This window comes from Polypterus senegalus, chromosome 8, assembly GCF_016835505.1.
Source record: "Polypterus senegalus isolate Bchr_013 chromosome 8, ASM1683550v1, whole genome shotgun sequence".
NCBI classification, from domain to species: Eukaryota; Metazoa; Chordata; class Cladistia; order Polypteriformes; family Polypteridae; genus Polypterus; species Polypterus senegalus.
The window spans coordinates 39,177,310-39,195,486 of record NC_053161.1 but is presented as its reverse complement, the minus strand read 5'-3'; the positions used below and the strand labels follow the sequence as shown (position 1 = coordinate 39,195,486).

Genomic DNA, 18,177 nt, shown 5'->3' with positions numbered 1-18,177 from the left:
TATTTTAATGGTTTGCATTTAAGGATTTGTATTACCTGACCTTACAGTGGCAGAACATATTTAATTTTGCTTATTTTTTTATTCACATAACTGGAACAACAGAAAAAAAAATGCATGTGTGGATGATACTAACAATCTCTAAAAATGTATTCTGCAAATCCACAGAGAATAGATACACTTATCTAGGAAAAAGCAACATTTATACATCATCACACAAACTACCGCAACTGTTTATTACAGCAAAAAATAAATGTGAGATAAGTCACATGATTTAATTAAGTAAATAACAAATCTTATGTTTTCCTTTTCATTATTTTTATTCCAACAGACGACATACAGAAAAGAGAAGTCATGTTCATGCCATGGACAGACAAACAAATGCATCTAGTGAAGCAGCAAAGCGAGGACCAGAAGCAGATTTTCAACCACCATCCCTACTCAAGTCCCACCATGTTCACCTTCCCAGACTACTACCAGGATGTGCCCGGAATCAGCAGGTCAGACTGTATGCAACAGGTAATAACAGTAATCTGTGCGAGTATTATGGGAGAAGGACTCAAGTGTTCAGTGCAGGACAAAGCATTTAGCTTCAGTATATAATAAGATGAACATTCTGGTGTATTATTTCATGGTTTAGGCTAGGATTTGTGTCACTTTTCTTGATTTCTCTCAACTTTTAAATACTCAGTCAAATTCAATTTTTGATGCATCTTTATAATAATAATAATAATAATAATAATAATAATAATAATAATAATAATACATTTTATTTATATAGCTCCTTTCCCATGCTCAAGGCACTTCACTGACTTTAAGAAAGAATGGCAGGGTATACAGTGTATAACATTGTACTAAACCAGATAAATAAATAAAGAAGAGTAAAAAGCCTAATAGACAACAGAATTGATGGTCTAGCACACACACACATGTTACATGAACATCTTGACATAGAGGTAAACTGAGAGAAGTGTAATAAAGTCAGGTAGAGCTAAAAGCCTTCCTGATCAGATGAGTTTTGAGTTGTTTTTTAAAAGAATGAATTGAGTCAGCTGATCTAATTAATTTCGGTAGGTCATTCCAGAGTCTGGGCGCTATACAGCTGAAGGCCCTGTCACCCATGGAGTGTGGATTAGTGTGGGGCACAACAAGATTGCCAGAATCAGAGGACCTTAGTGGGCGGACAGGCACATAGTGATGGAGAAGGCCACTGATGTAGTTTGGTGTTTAAGGTTGTTTAAGACTTTGTAGGTTATTAGTAGAATTTTATATTCGATTCTGTAAGACACAGGGAGCCAGTGAAGACGGAGCAGGATGGGTGTGATGTGCTCGCTGCTGCTGGTTCGAGTAAGGACTCTTGCAGCTGAGTTTTAAATAAGCTGGAGCTGTGATATAAGATTAGAAGGGCACCTGCCAGTAGGGAATTACAATAATCAATGCGGGATGTGATAAAAGCATGGACAAGTTTCTCAGCATTAGAAAAGGTAAGGAAGGAGCGAACACGGGATATGTTATGGAGGTGAAAGTAGGAAAATTTCTTAATGTGATTTTATGTGGGTGGAATAAGAGAGAGAGGAATCAAAAATGACGCTAAGATTCTTTGCAGTAGAGGCAGGTCTGATGAGATCACTGCCAAGATGGACTGGGAAGGAGCTCATTTTATTAAGTTGCACTTTAGTCCCAATTTGCAGGAGTTCAGTTTTGTTGCAATTTAATTTTAAAGAGTTCTGCTCCATCCAGGTTTTAATTTCACTGAGGCAGGTTGTGAGCTGAGAAAGCTCTGATGAAGTTCCACTTTTAACATTGAAGTAGAGTTGAGTATCATCTGCATAAAATGATAACCCAGTCCATAGCTACGAATAATATGGCCAAGGGGAAGCATATAAATACAGAAGAGAAGAGGGCCGAGGACAGAGCCCTGAGGAACTCCTTGTGTGACTGGCGCTGAGCTGGATCTGCTGTTGCCAAGACTAACAAACTCTTGCCTATCAGTCAGATAGGACTTGAACCACTGGAGGGCAGTGCCAGAGATACCCAGCATGTTCTCCATTCTGGACAGTAGAATGTCATGTCTGACAGTGTCAAATGCTGTGATGAGGTCTAACAGAATTAATATGCTGGTTTGTCCAGAGTCTGCTGCCATAAGCAAATCATTGGTTACATGAAGAAGAGCAGTTTCATAGCTGTGCTGCGCCCTAAAACCAGACTGAAAGGGTTCCATCAAATTATTAGAAGTTAAGTAGTTGGTGAGTTGGGAAGCTACAACACACACAAGAACTTTTGACAGAAAAGGTAAGTGGGAAATAGGCCGGAAATTGTTAAGATTATTAGCATCAAGGACAGACTTTTTTAACATTGGGGTTACAGAAGCGGTTTTAAAAGTGAGCAGCACAGAGCCAGTGTCAAGGGATGAGTTTATTATTGTTGTAATAGTCGGGATTGTGGCATGAAGGCAGGATTTAAGTAGAGTGCTGGGGATGGGGTCCAGTACACAAGTAGTCGGTCTTACAAAGCAGGTTATTAACAAAAGTAGATGTGACTGGTGAGAACTTAAAGAAGGAGCTGGATGGAGTGGGAAAACAGGGAGAGATATAAACAGATGATGTATTTATGTTAGTTGAATTATTTAGATCTTTAATTTTGTTACAGAAAAAGTGGAGGAAATTCTCCCAGACTTCAGTAGAAGAGGTAGTTGGGCCAGATGTTGGTTCAAGTAGTTTATTAACAACAGAGAACAAAACCCTTAGGTTGTCATGGCCACTTTCTATTATTCTGCCATAATGGGTGTTCTTAGCAGCAGTTAGTGCTTCTCTGTAAGCTCTTTGGTGGTCAGAGAAAGCCTGGATGTGCATGGTGTGGCCAGACTTACGTGACACTCTCTCAAGGCATCGGCCAGCTGCTTTCATAGATCGCAATTCTGTGTTAAACCAAGGAGCTGAACGCTTAAAGGAAACCTCCTTATGTTTTAAAGGAGCTGTTTTATCTAATGCTGAATGAAGGGCTGAGTTATTGTGGTCAACAAGACTATCTAGTGTTGATGGAATAGGTGAAGACAGTAAAAGATCAGAAATGGATCCAGAAAAAAAGAGGGACAGATATTTTTAAGATTTCTGTAAGAAATTTGTCATTTACAGGTAAGAGGAGGGAGAGATAATGAGACAGTGAAGAGTACTGCTTTATGGTCAGAGAGTCCCAAATCAGTGCTGTAAATGTAGGCAACAGATAGTCCAGAAGTGCAGATCAGATCCAATATATGACCACCAGAGTGGGTGGGAAAATCAACATGTTGTGTCAGGTCAAAACAGTCCAGTAAGGATAGGAATTCATTTCTCAGTTTACATGTGGGGATGTCAATATGGATGTTGAAATCACCAAGAAGGATAACTCTCTGGGAGAAGGAGCTTAAGTGGGTTAATAGATAGATAGATAGATAGATAGATAGATAGATAGATAGATAGATAGATAGATAGATAGATAGATAGATAGATAGATACTTTATTAATCCCAAGGGGAAATTCACATAATCCAGCAGCAGTATACTGATACAAAGAAACAATATTAAATTAAATAGTAATAAAAATAAAAAAAAAAATGAAAAAAATTTTAAAAAAATGAATGATAGCATTTACTCCCCCGGGTGGAATTAAAGAGTCGCATAGTGTGGGGGAGGAACGATCTCCTCAGTCTGTCAGTGGAGCAAGACGGTGACAAAAGTCTGTCACTGAAGCTACTCCTCCGTCTGGAAATGACACTGTTAAGTGGATGCAGTGGATTATTCATGATTGACAGGAGTTTGCTTAATGCCCGTCTCTCTGCCACAGATGTTAAACTGTCCAATACAACTGTCCTACAATTCAGCCTGTCTTCTTAACAAGTTTGTCCAGGCATGAGGCATGTTTCATCTTTATGCTGCCACCCCAGCACACCACCGCGTAGAAGAGGGCACTCGCCACAACCGTCTGGTAGAACGTCTGCAGCATCTTACTGCAGATGATGAAGGATGCCAACCTTCTCAGAAAATATAGTCGGCTCTATCCTTTCTTACACAGAGCATCAGTATTGGCAGTCCAGTCCAATTTGTCATCCAGCTGCACTCCCAGATATTTATAGGTCTGCACCCTCTGCACACAGTCACCTCTGATGATCACAGGGTCCATGAGGGGCCTAGGCCTCCTAAAATCCACCAAAAGCTCCTTGGTCTTAAGATGTAAGTGGTTTGAGTCGCACCATTTAACAAAGTCTTTGATTAACTTTCTGTACTCCTCCTCCTGTCCACTCCTGATGCAGCCCACAATAGCAGTGTCATCAGCGAACTTTTGCACGTGGCAGGACTCCGAGTTATATTGGAAGTCTGATGTATATAGATTGAACAGGACCGGAGAAAGTACAGTCCCCTGCGGCGCCCCTGTATTGCTGAACACAATGTCAGACCTGCAGTTCCCAAGACGCACATATTGAGGTAGTATAGTTCATATAATAGTTCAGTCAGATCAGATAAAAAGGATGCATTGTATTTTGGAGGACAATAAAGAGCAATGAGTGAGACAGGACCTGATTCCGAGCCAGACACTCAAATGACAATGGACAATCAATTGGGATTGTTTTGATGTGTAAATCCACTCTGACAATTACTGCAAGTCCACCGCCTTGTTTGGTCTGCGAGTCTCTGTGAGGAAAGTGTATCCAGGAGGTGTCGCCTCCATGAGAGACGTAATTCATTCGGTTTTTGCCAGGTCTCCGTTAAACACAGTATATCAAGTTTGGTGTCAATGATGAATTCTGGCAGCACCAATGCTTTGCCATTAAGAGATCTCGAATTAAACAGTGCAATATTAGTTAATGAGGCTTCTTTTTGCACAGAGCCGTGACCGGAGTTTATTTTCACATACTGTAAATTTGGCACACTGACACTTCTATTTCTTATATTTCAGTTCCTAAATTTCCCTTACATTATAGATCAATGTTGGGCCATTGTTTCTTTCAATTTTTTTTTCACTTTTTTTCCATTTGATTTCAAAAGGTGTTCAAAAGGTTATTCTATTACAAGATACATACGGGAGCAGATAGCATACGATGGGTTAATATGATTTCTCTAAATCACCTTACAACATTTTATTAGATTATGGGAAACAAATCCACAGCATAAGACAACTTCATATGCAAGGCATTCAAGGCAGCTCTGAAACTAAGATATGAGTGCTGGGGGTGCAATGAAGCCATCTAAAGGCATCTCTCATTTTAATACCACATTCCAGTATAACCGTGATATTGAACAGCTTTATTTTGATACACGTTTAAGTAATAAATAATAATACCATCTGACTTTGCATGAAAACAAACGCCGAAGGTTAATTTTTCTCCACAAATACCATAGACAGAAGTTTTCTTTCCTCAGCTTTGTCATCCTATGACAATTACTATAAAGTTAGTAGGCTGTAGAAGGTTATGATTTGTTTATATTAATCATTGAGATTTACTCTGTATTATGTTCATCTAAAGTATGTACAGTAAATGCTATGTGGTTAAATGATTTACTTATTCATACGTGAAAGCCTGTATTTGGTGAAAGGCATTAAACAAAAATAAATTAAACCAAATTAACTAAATGACAATTCAAAATATAGAGTAGGGTACATTACATAAATATTACAGTAAATGAAGAAACTACTTAATAATAAGAAAGTTATTTAATAAGGATAAGTAACACATACAGTATGTACAGTATTCTCAGTCCACTCTGAAATTATACTTCATATTCAGTTTCCACCAAATTTAAGAATGCAAACCCAAAGTTAACTTTAAAGCTACACTTCACATTTGTATCCTTCAATTTTTAAACCTGTCAGCTTTGCCTGGAAAATACTTTTCACATGTCATTTGGGACATTGGATGTTGGCCTTGCAAAGTATCTTTGATGTTTTAAGTTGGAATATTCAAAAAAGTGAAATAGACAATATATATATAGATTTATTTTACAAATTTACCAGTCAAATACATTGTAGAAATATATTGTCAAAACTAAAGCAAAATTTAGGTGGGCAGTGAAATGTTTTGCTAACAACTGTGCAAGTGATTTCAAGAGTAACAGTGACTTTAATCTATAAAACTATGCCAACTGCATTAATGTCAAACTCTTCCATTAGCTGTTGTAGACTTTACTTGCTTTAACATTCTGGTATGTCCATTCAAGACTTCACAGAGCAAGAGGTAACAATCTATGACCCACCAAGTGGTGCTCAGCACTGGAACAATACAACATGCTATTTAATTTCAAACTTTCATATACTTAATAATATTACTAAGAGCAGTTATTTATTAAAAGATTAGGACAGAAGGCCAACCACCACAAACACTGTCATTTTCTTAGTGCTATCATTTGCAAAGCCAGCCTTCCTTTTTGGATTTTAACAAATCACATCACTCAGTTGAACCCACAGCTTAAAGTCTGTACTGTCAAAGTCATACTTCCTTCTGTCTGTGCCTCTGTGTAGGAATTATGGCTTCACTGATTAAATCTGTGAATTTCACCCCATTATTCTTATTTATTATTTGAAATTAGGTACATTTTAAGCATACTAAATATTCCTACATCGTAAAGTCTATTAGATTTCCATTTTATTTTTGTTGAATCCAATCCAATTCTTAAAATGAATGATCAGGATGAATGGTAAGAATGAATTGATTTTACAGCCTAGTTATATAATCACTGAGCAAAATATTACGCACACAGTGCTAATACTGGGTAGGGCCTCCTTTGGCTCTCAGAACAGCCTCTGTTCTTCATGGCATGGATTCCACAAGATCCCTTGAGATTCTGGTTCTGGTGATCTTCTGCTGTTGTAGCCCATCAAGTTCAAGAGTGGTTATCTGAAGTTACAGTAGCCTTTTTGTCAACTCGAACCAGCCTGGCCATTCTCCTCCGAACTGTTAATCAAAAAGACATTTCCATCTGCAGAACTGCTGCTAACTGAATGTTTTTCGCACCATTCTGAGTAAACTCTAGGGACTGCTGTGTGTGAAAATCCCATTACATTAGCAGTTACAGAAATACTCAAACCAATTCACCTGTCACCAACAAACATGCCATGGTTGAAATCACTGAGATCACACTTTTTCCCCATTCTGGTGTTCGATGTGAACATCACCATAATTGGCTGATTAGATATTTGCGTGGATAAGAAGGTCTACAGGTGTTCCTAATGTAGTAATATAGTGCAGATTCTAGTACATTTGTCATTGAGACGTAGTTAGCTGCTTTAGTTAGAAATACATAAATACTAGAATGTGAAATGACAGTTTGGTTCCTGCCTTGCATGTGATGCTGCTACTATAGACTTTTGTTCCATACAATTTAACTGAATTTAGCACACCTAAAAGTATTTGGGTTGATGGACGCTTTGTTAATGTTTTCCTTCATTTCAGGTTCATGTAAAAATGCCTTGATATTCACCACTGTGAATTTCAACAAAATGTAAACGCTTAATAAACATGCTCGATGACAATACCTGTAGAGATGCTTTGAGCCACAGCCCATACCAGGAGCCTCAGATGCAAAGCAAGAACCAGTTCATCCAGATTTTGCATGCTTTTCTTTACAGGAAAATTTTAAAGTACTTTTTAAAATGTTGCTTTTGGTTTACAACTATTTTTTCTCTAACATTTTTACTTATTAAAATAAATTTCTTGATATGGATGACTGATGTTACCCCATATTTGCCTGCAAGTTTCTATTTATGGTATCTTCTATACCTTAGATGTATATTGCTTGCTTTTCACTCCTCTTTCAAATATTCCAGACATGACATCTAAGCTAATTCATAACCTGGTAGAAAATTTACTTTGTCTTATTCTTCTTACTTCTTTACTTCTTCTACTTATTATAACCCTAGTGCTAGATAACACTTTCAGAAACAAAATCATCACTTACACTTCAGAGGGCCAGTTTGGAATCACCACTTAATCAAACATGCAGACATGGGGTGATTGTCTATGAAGACAATGGCCAGACACAGAAATCAAACCCACTGGACACTGCATCTTTGAGGAAGTGCGACCAACTACTGCACCACCATTCTGGCCTGCATGTCTAAATGATGCAACGTAGGTTATGCTGATCAGGAAACTAAATAATGATGATAGTGTGTGCAAAACGTTTAGGGTTTAGGGTAGTCATACATGTGTGAATATCCATATTATAATTCTAACAACATGTTTCTTTTCAGGATAAGGGGAAAATAGTGTACATCAAAAACAGAGATATAAATCATTTACTAAGCAGTATAATTTAAATGCATCAATGCCAGATCATTGCCTGTTTTCTGTAGCTGTTATTTACCCTCACATTTCATCTAATTCTGGTATAAAATGAAAGCTAGTAAAAGTTTAAAAAAATCCAATATATTCTATGAAATAGGATTTAGGGCAGGTGTCTGCCAAAACTTTACAGTTTAAATCTTTCATTCCAGTGACTAATCCTATCAATGCCAATTAAGCTAAGTCTGCCGGTTCTTCAGTAAAGTCCAAACTGGAACTGTAATAGGATTCAGATGAAATGCACAATAAAGGGAATAAACAGTCGTGTTTAGCTTTTGCCAGTTGATTAATTCCACTTGGAAGTTACAGTTCTCTCCAATCCGCTCTCATAGCAGTCGCGTTTAGACACAGCAGGAATGACTGCTTCCACAGCAGGGGGGTTCACTTGTCTAATTCCCTCAGTGGTTGTAAAATCTTTTACAAGCAGCCTTGTACATGTATGCTTGGGCTGAATCAGTTCAGAGTAACAATATGGAATAGCAACTGCAGGAGTGTAACTGGCATTAAGAAGAGTAACAAGTCAGTTTATCAACTTTAAGGCCATGCAGAAAATAATGTACAGTGAAGGTGAGAAAACAATATGCAATGTCACCTGTTTCCTTTCCAAAAGAATAAAACTAATGTGAATGTACACACTCAAAGACTGTTAACAAAATCATTATGCTTTTAGAGATACGTATCTACCAAGGCACTGACTAATTCTGCATGAAGAGCAGAACTAAGTGATTTGGAATGGAACAGCCAAGAAACAAGGTGCTGGATATTCAATGTCTTTTTTTCTACTTTCTTGGCCTAAACTAAAGAAAAATTCTATAATTAAATACATTTGTGAAATTAATTTGTTGAAATTAATGCTGTGATCCCAAATGAGGGGTCTGTTGACCATGCTGTGTTAAATTAAATGTAAAACATTTTATATACAGATATATACGAACAATATAGAATTTATGAACTAGCACTTATTCTGTAAAATTTTTTTATTTCATGTAGCAGTCTTGTAATATTAATCAGCTTGTCCTAAAGACAATCTAGAAGGACTATTAGCACAGTGGTCATTCTGAAAAACATTGAAATCCCTTCAGTGACTTCTCTTTGGTATTGTACAATATTTTACAACGTTTCTTGAAGATTATCTATCTATCTGTCTGTCTATCTATCATTTAACCAAAGTATTCTAATAATCATGAGCTTACAGTAAATTAGAGTCATTTCTGAATGAAAGGAGAATGAAAACATTATATTGTACTATCTATTCTTATTTATTAACAAGGCCATATAATTATAACATCGAGCCCACAAAAATCATTGTTATGGAAGACAGGGTACCATTACTTGCCTTGAATCAGTTGTGAGAAACATGGCCAATGACATATATAGTTTTTTGACTAGTATGAGTGGGAAAAACAAGCGTAAAAAATAACTGTTTTCTTGCAATGTTGCGTTTTACAAAAATGTCTGGAAATTCAACACAATACAATGGAATGATCCTGCTTCCAAGTTGAAGGGCAAACTGTTATACAACTTTCAGGAGCTTTAATATATCTGTGAGTACATTATACATACAAATTATAAAAATGCTGAATGCAAGTAGTACTTGTATAGTAAAATAAACACTAAGGTAATAATCAAATAAACTCATTAGAACAATTGTGAGGACAACAGCATTTCAGTCAAAACAAGCTCATCAATCCTATGCACATATAGACTGTCCAAACAATCATCAAGTTGAAATTTGAAGGTCCCTAAACTTCTACACTTCACTAAACTACTTGGCAATTTATTCCATATCTTCATTGTCCTTTAAAATTTTCCAACTATGTCCCCATGTTATTGTTGGAGAATTTATTTTAAAGTAACGGATGGAACCCACTGTATTATTTCTTTCATAATTTTAAATACTTCAGTCATGTCACCTTTTAATCTCTGTCTGCTTAAAAAGAAAAACTTTCAGATCCTTTATTCCTTACGCACAGTTCATATCTCTTAGTTCCAGAATCAGCCTAGTTGCTGTACTCTGGTGCTCTAGCACTTTTGTATTATGGTGACCAAATCTGAACACAGTACTACAGGTAAGGCCGTACTAGTGCATTAAATAACTTAAGCATAATACTTCTTGACTTGTATTCCACACATCGTGACCAGACACCCTGTTAGCCTCCTCAAACACTTATGTGCTTTGTCTTGATGTAAATAGAGTCCACTATGGCTTTTAAATCAGATCTCCCACTGTGCATTTAAACCTAACATTTTAATTTCTTGCATAATATTTTACATACATTACATTAAATCTCATTTTCTACATATCCTCCCAAGCCTGTATGCTGTCCAAGTTCCTCTGTAACAATTTAGCCGATTCAACATTATCTTCCCTTCCAGCTATTTTGTTATCATGTTCAAACTTATTTATATTCCTATCAAAATCATTTATATTTTAAAAATAGCAGCAACCCTAACATTGACCCCTGTTGAACACCACTCTTAACATCGGCCAATTCTGATAGGGTTCCTTGCACCACCATCACCATCTGCTTCCTATGTTTTACCAATCTTGTACACATCTACACTTTACACTTCACCAAACGTCTCATGTGATATCTTATCATGCACTTTCTGAAGGTCGATACAAATAATATCATATGCACCACTCTGATGATATGCTTTTATATACCTTACTGAGAAGTTTTTCCTTCATAACATTCCTTTTTAATTCCTATCCTATCCACCACAGAGTCTCTCTGCCTCTAAAGTTTGGTATAAACTTATCCTTAAAACATTTATGTAAAACACTTTAACCTGCTCTACATCTCCTCAACTGTCTCCACACTTAAAAGCTTATTCCAGTTTATCTTACGTAGGCTTTGCTGCATCTGCTCAAAATTTGCTCTTTTAAAACACTTGGCTTCTAATCTGCGGCATTTATTTAATATAATATATTCACCCATTAAATCTAACACCCTAGAGACCTTATTATCTTTGGATGGAGAAAAAAACATTTGACATGATTGAATGGGATTACCTATTCACCACATTGCAAAAATCTGGGTTTGGCCCAAACATTTGTGCATGGATCAAACTACTGTATACCAGTCCAGAAGTTTCAGTGTGTATTAACAACATTATATCAGACTACTTGAAACTAGAACACAGTACTAGTCAAGGATGCCCCCTGTCACCATTGCTTTTTGCAATCACCATTGAGCCACTGTCTGTTTACTTTTGAAATGCATCAGAGATAAAGGGGATTTTCAAGGAGGAGCTTAATGGAAAATATCATTATATGCTGATGATATGGTACTGTATTTATCTGACCCACAAAATTTTGTGCCTCAGAATCAATTTGAATAAAAGTGTGCTTTTTCTAGCAAACTCTCTAGTATAAAATATTAAACTGGACACCTTGCATTTATGCTAGCAGATCATCTTAAATTATCGTCAATACACTAATAATCCTATTGGCCATCATTCACTCAGAATATGGAACTGATGTGGGAAGCACTTTAATTCAGAGGAATTGTTATCGGTTTCAAATTAGTAACTTTGCTAAATGGAACCTCCCCAAATTTCCCCAACTCTCACTTATTTCTATTTCAGAAAAAATATTGAAGACTCAGCATTTCTATAATATATCAAAAGTCCCTTCCTTTCAAAGACCCCAGGATACCATGGGGAAAGGATCTTTGACGTAATATTTCAGAAAATGAATGGAAGGAAGCCATGCACAGGATACACTAGAGCTCCATATGTGCAAAACTCTTGATAATTCAACTTAAAATCTTTTATCAATTACATTTATCTAATTTAAAACTGTCCAAAATGTACCCAGGCCAAGATTCAACCTGTGAAAGCTCCAATCGAGCTCCAGCCTCACTGGGCCACATATTTGGGTGTGCACCAAATTAATATTATTTTGGACAAAAAACTTTGAATATTTATCTGATAGCCTCGGTGGCACAATCACTTCGGACCAACTAACAGCTGTGTTTGGTGTACTCCCAGATGGGTTAAAGTGGAGAAGGACATACAAGCTCTAATTGTCTTTACCTCACTTTTAGCACATAGACTTATCTTGCTCAATTGGAAGAATCCCACCCAAGATCTTTTATGTCAGTGGATAATTGATATTCTATTCTATTTGAAATTGGAAAAAACTCAGATTCTCAGAGGATCTGTTCAACACTTTTTTTAATCAATCTAATCAATAACATTTTAGAATAATCTTTTAAATCTGGGAAAAGGATACTTTTCCTTCCTTGCTGCTTTTGAAGATTTGTTTTGATTGTTGGCTCTCCTGTTTTTCTCTCGTGCAAGGGTTGAATTTGGTTTGTTAAGTTTGACTTGATGTATGGAACGTTATTTGTTCCTGATTAAAATCATTAAAAACAATTGCCCTATAATATCTAAATTTAACTATTTACTTTTTCAATATGCACTCTGCCAAAACACTGTGAAATGAATTCCATTATGGTCACTAGATCCTACTGGTTCTATCACATCTATCCCCTGAAGCTTATCCTCATAATTACTAAATCTAAAAAACAGTCATTGATTACATCTAGATATTCCTGCTGCTGTGCTCTGCTATTTGTAATACAAACCCAGTTAATGTTTGGGCAATTAAAGATTTTCGTGACTACATCTCGAAATGTAACTTTTTAATTTTATTAAAAAGATATAAATTTAAGCTAGTGTTTGCATTAGGGGGTCTATAACAGACTCCTCTAATGTTAGGCCTTTATCCCTAATGCTGTCTAGTTGAATACAAACCCTCAGAGAGAAGTGTTCACCACCTAATTTAAGAAGACAGGCACTTAGATTCTTTTTTACATAAAAGGAGGCAACCCCATCTTTTCAGTTTTGCCTGTCTTTCTTAAATAATGTGGACCCATCTATGTTTCTATTATTCCTCTTATATCAAAGTTATGTGCATCTACAAATAATTTATTTTATTCTTAATACTCCTAGGATTAAAGCAAGAAATTTTAATGTATTACTAACTTTCCTTTTCAGCAGTGTATTACACATTTCAAAGTTAACTTGTATACTTGCATTTGCACTACTGTTCATCCCTTCATGTACAGTTCTAAACCTGGCCTGTCCAACACTCCCTTCCAATTCTGTATTTTAAACAATATTTGTATAACCTACTTATTTACCAGCACAATACAATGGTACCCCTTCTGTTCAAATGTAACCCATCACAGCAGAACAAGGATAAGGAGTCCCAATACCCTATAAACCTGTACATATATATCTAACAATAAAATCTGAGCCATGAGTTAAGCTTTATGATATCCTTAGCCTTACTGGGACTGGCACGTGGCACAGGCAGCACTTCTAAGAACACCTTGTCAGTTCTGCTGTTCAGCTTGGCACCTAACTCTTTAAATTTGGATTGCAAAACTGACAGCCTGCCCTTATGTATATTATTTGTTCCAACATGCACAATGACACCTGGATCCATCTCCACTCCGGCCAGGAGCCTATCAACCCTTCTTATTCACTTGTCTTCTACCTATACACCTCGAAGGCAACAAACTGTATGAGATTCTTGAGCACAGATGCATCTTAATTCTCCCCTTTGCATATTCTTTGTAAAATGTGCATTATTCTTTCTTGAAACTTTCTTAAACAGAGAGAGGTATGTGTGAACACTGTTACCTGAGAGAGTTAAGAAGTCATCTTTCAAAGTATAAGTAAGTGAAGGTTAGTTCAATTCTGAACTGGAAAGCCTGGAGATTTTACCAATTCTATGTATGAACGTGAATTTTTGCAGTAGTATTGTAATTGATCACTATTGCTTCTTTGAAAGTTTAACAATGCTCCAAAACATCAAGACATGTGAAAATAGTATGGGTATTTTTTTTAATTTCAGCTTGTGGGCACTGGTATAGTGGTTAAGGATTTGGACTTCAAACCCTGAGGTTGTTGGTTTAAATCCTGCTACTGACAATGTGTGACCCTGAGCAAGTCACTTGACCTTCCTGTGATCCAATTGGAAAATCAAAAGAAATGTAATCAATTGTATCATAAATGTTGTAAGTCGCCTTGGATAAAGGTGTTAGCCAAATAAGTAAATGTAAACCTATGTACTTAATAGTAGACATACTGTAGGCAAAACAATTAATCATACTTTTTGAGTATAGTGAAGCTGTTCCCATCTTTTATATACCAGATTGATGTGAGTCATTTTTATGTATCTGTTTCATGCCTTTTGTTTAAAAAAACTGAAAATTTAGATTTGATTAAATTAGATAAAATTATTATTTCAAAAGGGAAAATTTTTAATTTCTGACATCATTTCATGATTACACAGACACAGCAGACACGGAAAAAATAATTCTAATTTTGTGAGTAATGTACCAGACTGATATATACAGTGCATCCAGTCAGTATTCACAGCGCATCACTTTTTCCACATTTTGTTATGTTACAGCCTTATTCCAAATTGGATTAAATTCATTTTTGTTCCTCAGAATTCTACACACAACACCCCATAATGACAACGTGAAAAAAGTTTACTTGAGATTTTTGCAAATTTATTAAAAATAAAAAAACGGAGAAATCACATGTACATAAGTATTCACAGCCTTTGCCATGAAGCTGAAAATTGAGCTCAGGTGCATCCTGTTTCCCCTGATCATCCTTGAGATGTTTCTGCAGCTCAAGGTCCCACAGTTGACAGGTTATGTCAGAGTACAAACCAAGCATGAAGTCAAAGGAATTGTCTGTAGACCTCAGAGACAGGATTGTCTCGAGGCACAAATCTAGGGAAGGTTACAGAAAAATTTCTGCTGCTTTGAAGGTCCCAATGAGCACAGTGGCCTCCATCATCCGTAAGTGGAAGAAGTTCGAAACCACCAGGACTCTTCCTAGAGCTGGCCAGCCATCTAAACAGAGCGATCGAGGAGAAGGGCCTTAGTCAGGGAGGTGACCAAGAACCCAATGGTCACTCTTTCAGAGCTCCAGAGGTCCTCTGTGCAGAGAGGAGAACCTTCCAGAAGGACAACCATCTCTGCAGCAATCCACCAATCAGGCCTGTATGGTAGAGTGGCCAGACGGAAGCCACTCCTTAGTAAAAGGCACATGGCAGCCCGCCTGGAGTTTGCCATAAGGCACCTGAAGGACTCTCAGACCATGAGAAACAAAATTCTCTGGTCTGATGAGACAAAGATTGAATTTTGTGTGAATGTCAGGTATCACGTTTGGAGGAAACCAGGCACCGCTCATCACCAGGCCAATACCATCCCTACAGTGAAGCATGGTGGTGGCAGCATCATGCTGTGGGGATGTTTTTCAGCAGCAGGAACTGGGAGACTAGTCAGGATAAAGGGAAAGATGACTGCAGCAATGTACAGAGACATCCTGAATGAAAACCTGCTCCAGAGCGCTCTTGACCTTAGACTGGGGTGACGGTTCATCTTTCAGCACGACAATGACCCTAAGCACACAGCCAAGATATCAATGGAGAGGCTTCAAGACAACTCTGTGAATGTCCTTGAGTGGCCCAGCTAGAGCCCAGACTTGAATCCGATTAAACATCTCTGGAGAGATCTTAAAATGGCTGTGCACCGACGCTTCCCATCCAACCTGATGGAGCTTGAGAGGTGCTGCAAAGAGGAATGGGCGAAACTGGCCAAGGATAGGTGTGCCAAGCTTGTGGCATCATATTCAAAAAGACTTGAGATTGTAATTGCTGCCAAATGTGCATCGACAAAGTATTGAGCAAAGGCTGTGAATACTACATGTGATTTCTCAGTTTTTTTATTTTTAATAAATTTGCAAAAACCTCAAGTAAACTTTTTTCACGTTGTCATTATGGGGTGTTGTGTGTAGAATTCTGAGGAAAAAAATAAATTTAATCCATTTTGGAATAAGGCTGTAACATAACAAAATGTGGAAAAAGTGATGCGCTGTGAATACTTTCCGGATGCACTGTATATATATGAATAAATATATACATACATATATAGTCATTATGTATCTGTTTTATTCATTCTTATTCTGTTTCAAATTCCGGTCAGAAGGACATAACAGGAAATGTTCAAAATCTAATCAGCTCTACTCATTAGTAATAGAATCTCATTAGAGGACATTTTGATTTGTTTAATTTAACTGCAGTTATTTCAGTTGTTACTTGTCAGAATCTTGAATGAGAATGTCCTGATTGTTTTAAGTTCATTTTTGGAATTCACTTTGTTGTTCTAAAATTAAATTATTATCTTTGTGACATATTTGTGACACCATTTCGTTTAAGGTTTTCTTAAGGGGTGTGAGAGTTTTGTGCATTATTTTCACTGGCACCGCCATGTATTTGTAGTTGTCGGCAATGATATCCACTGCTAGAAATCTGGGCCAAATGTGATGTGACGTATAATGTCATTGCAATTCCACTGTAAGAAATAGTGAAGTGCACAAACATGCCTTCAAATTTTCAATCTACCAAAGTAAAGAAGTGTGAGAGTCTAATTCTAAAGCCTTCAAGGAAAAGATTAGGAAGAATAAAAACAACTTAAATTTAAATGGGTGATGACTTTGTTCCATGTCAGACTAGGATTTTGCCCATGTATTTTGGCCGTTGGAAAAAGGGCTGTGTTGAGAATTATATCTGACCCTCATTCCCGACTACTATTTTGAAAGATCCAAAATGTCAAAACAAATGTAAATCACCTAAAAAACAAGAAGAAAAATTGAAAAAAAAAATGCATGAAATTTTTAACCTTCTTTGATGAATTCAACAAGTTAGCTTAAACACTGGCTAAGTTCTGTAAATGTACTGCATCAGATATAACTTTTTTGATGGCTAGGGGTCACCAATCAGCCCCAAACCTCCAAATACGAACACACATGACAGTCCCATGTTCAAACAAAGGGTGTTTTATTGCACAAATACCTTTTATACACAAGCACCAAAATTATCTGTCTTTCCGCTCTTTCTCTCCTCTACCACACTGCTCTCCAACCAGTCGAGTGTTGCCTTCCTTCCTTCCAGCTCTGACTCACCTGAACAAGGCAGTGCAATCCTTTTTATTGAGGACCAAGGAGTACTTCTAGTGCCAGGGCTTTTGCCTGTTTGAAGTATTTCTGGGTCATACAGAAGTTCCCAATAACATGGAGTGTAACTTCCCGTAGCGCCCTCTTGTGGCACCCATGGACCCAAGTAGGACTGTGTTACTGGACTACATTTCCTAGAATACCTTACTGGTTTCTGACCAGGCACTGATATCCAGGGCTGCTGCCATGTAGCGTTCTTGGGGAGTAAACAGCCTTCAGCGACAGTTCCTCCCTGCCCTTTGCTTAAATCCCGTTCAGGCCGCCTGTCCCTGTGTCTGGAGTTTCCCGTCCAGGTAAGAAATCTTCCTCTCCTTCGACTGGGATGTCTGTCCATCCATCTGGGGAGTCAAGTTTGGGTACGGCACCTTGTGTCTTGTTAAGGAACCTTTCCCACTCCTGGTTGGGATGCCCATCCATCCCGTGTGGCACTTATGCCTTCCTTTCAAAGTTTGGGGAAATATGAGCTCAAAGTTGTAGTACAAATGAATATGGGGCAAACCTGCTCCATAGAAACCCTGCTTTCTCTGCTGTCGTCCTTCCCAGTTTCAAAAAGGTGGGTTATGTTTTACAGAAAGTGGGTAAGAGTATATGGTAATGAGATAATAGCCATGGTAACTGTTGTGGGTGTGATGGAGGTTAGGAAGCGTAAAGGTCCTTGTTCAACAATTCAAAGAGGAAATGGGGGATGTGGTTTTGACTTAAGCTAATTTTCACTGTTGTTGTTTCTGGAGCCGTGTCACTAGATTGAATAATGCACCGTATACTTTCATACATTACTGACAACTAAGAGAAATAAGGAGGCTAAGATTTGGTCTC

General features: G+C 37.3%; 1 protein-coding gene and 1 long non-coding RNA gene across 2 annotated transcripts in view; one reads left to right on the top strand and one right to left on the bottom strand.

Moving 5' to 3' along the window:
* Positions 1-18,177, top strand: part of tfec (transcription factor EC) — a 233,226-nt gene that overhangs the window by 57,278 nt on the left and 157,771 nt on the right. Inside the window, exon 2 of the mRNA XM_039760976.1 lies at positions 329-516. Within this exon, the coding sequence (XP_039616910.1) occupies positions 352-516 (165 nt within the window). The 5' untranslated portion in view covers positions 329-351. The remainder of the gene's footprint in view (positions 1-328; positions 517-18,177) is intronic.
* The window catches only part of LOC120533888, a 247,275-nt gene that overhangs the window by 75,565 nt on the left and 153,533 nt on the right, over positions 1-18,177 (bottom strand). The gene's annotated exons all lie outside the window — the stretch shown is intronic.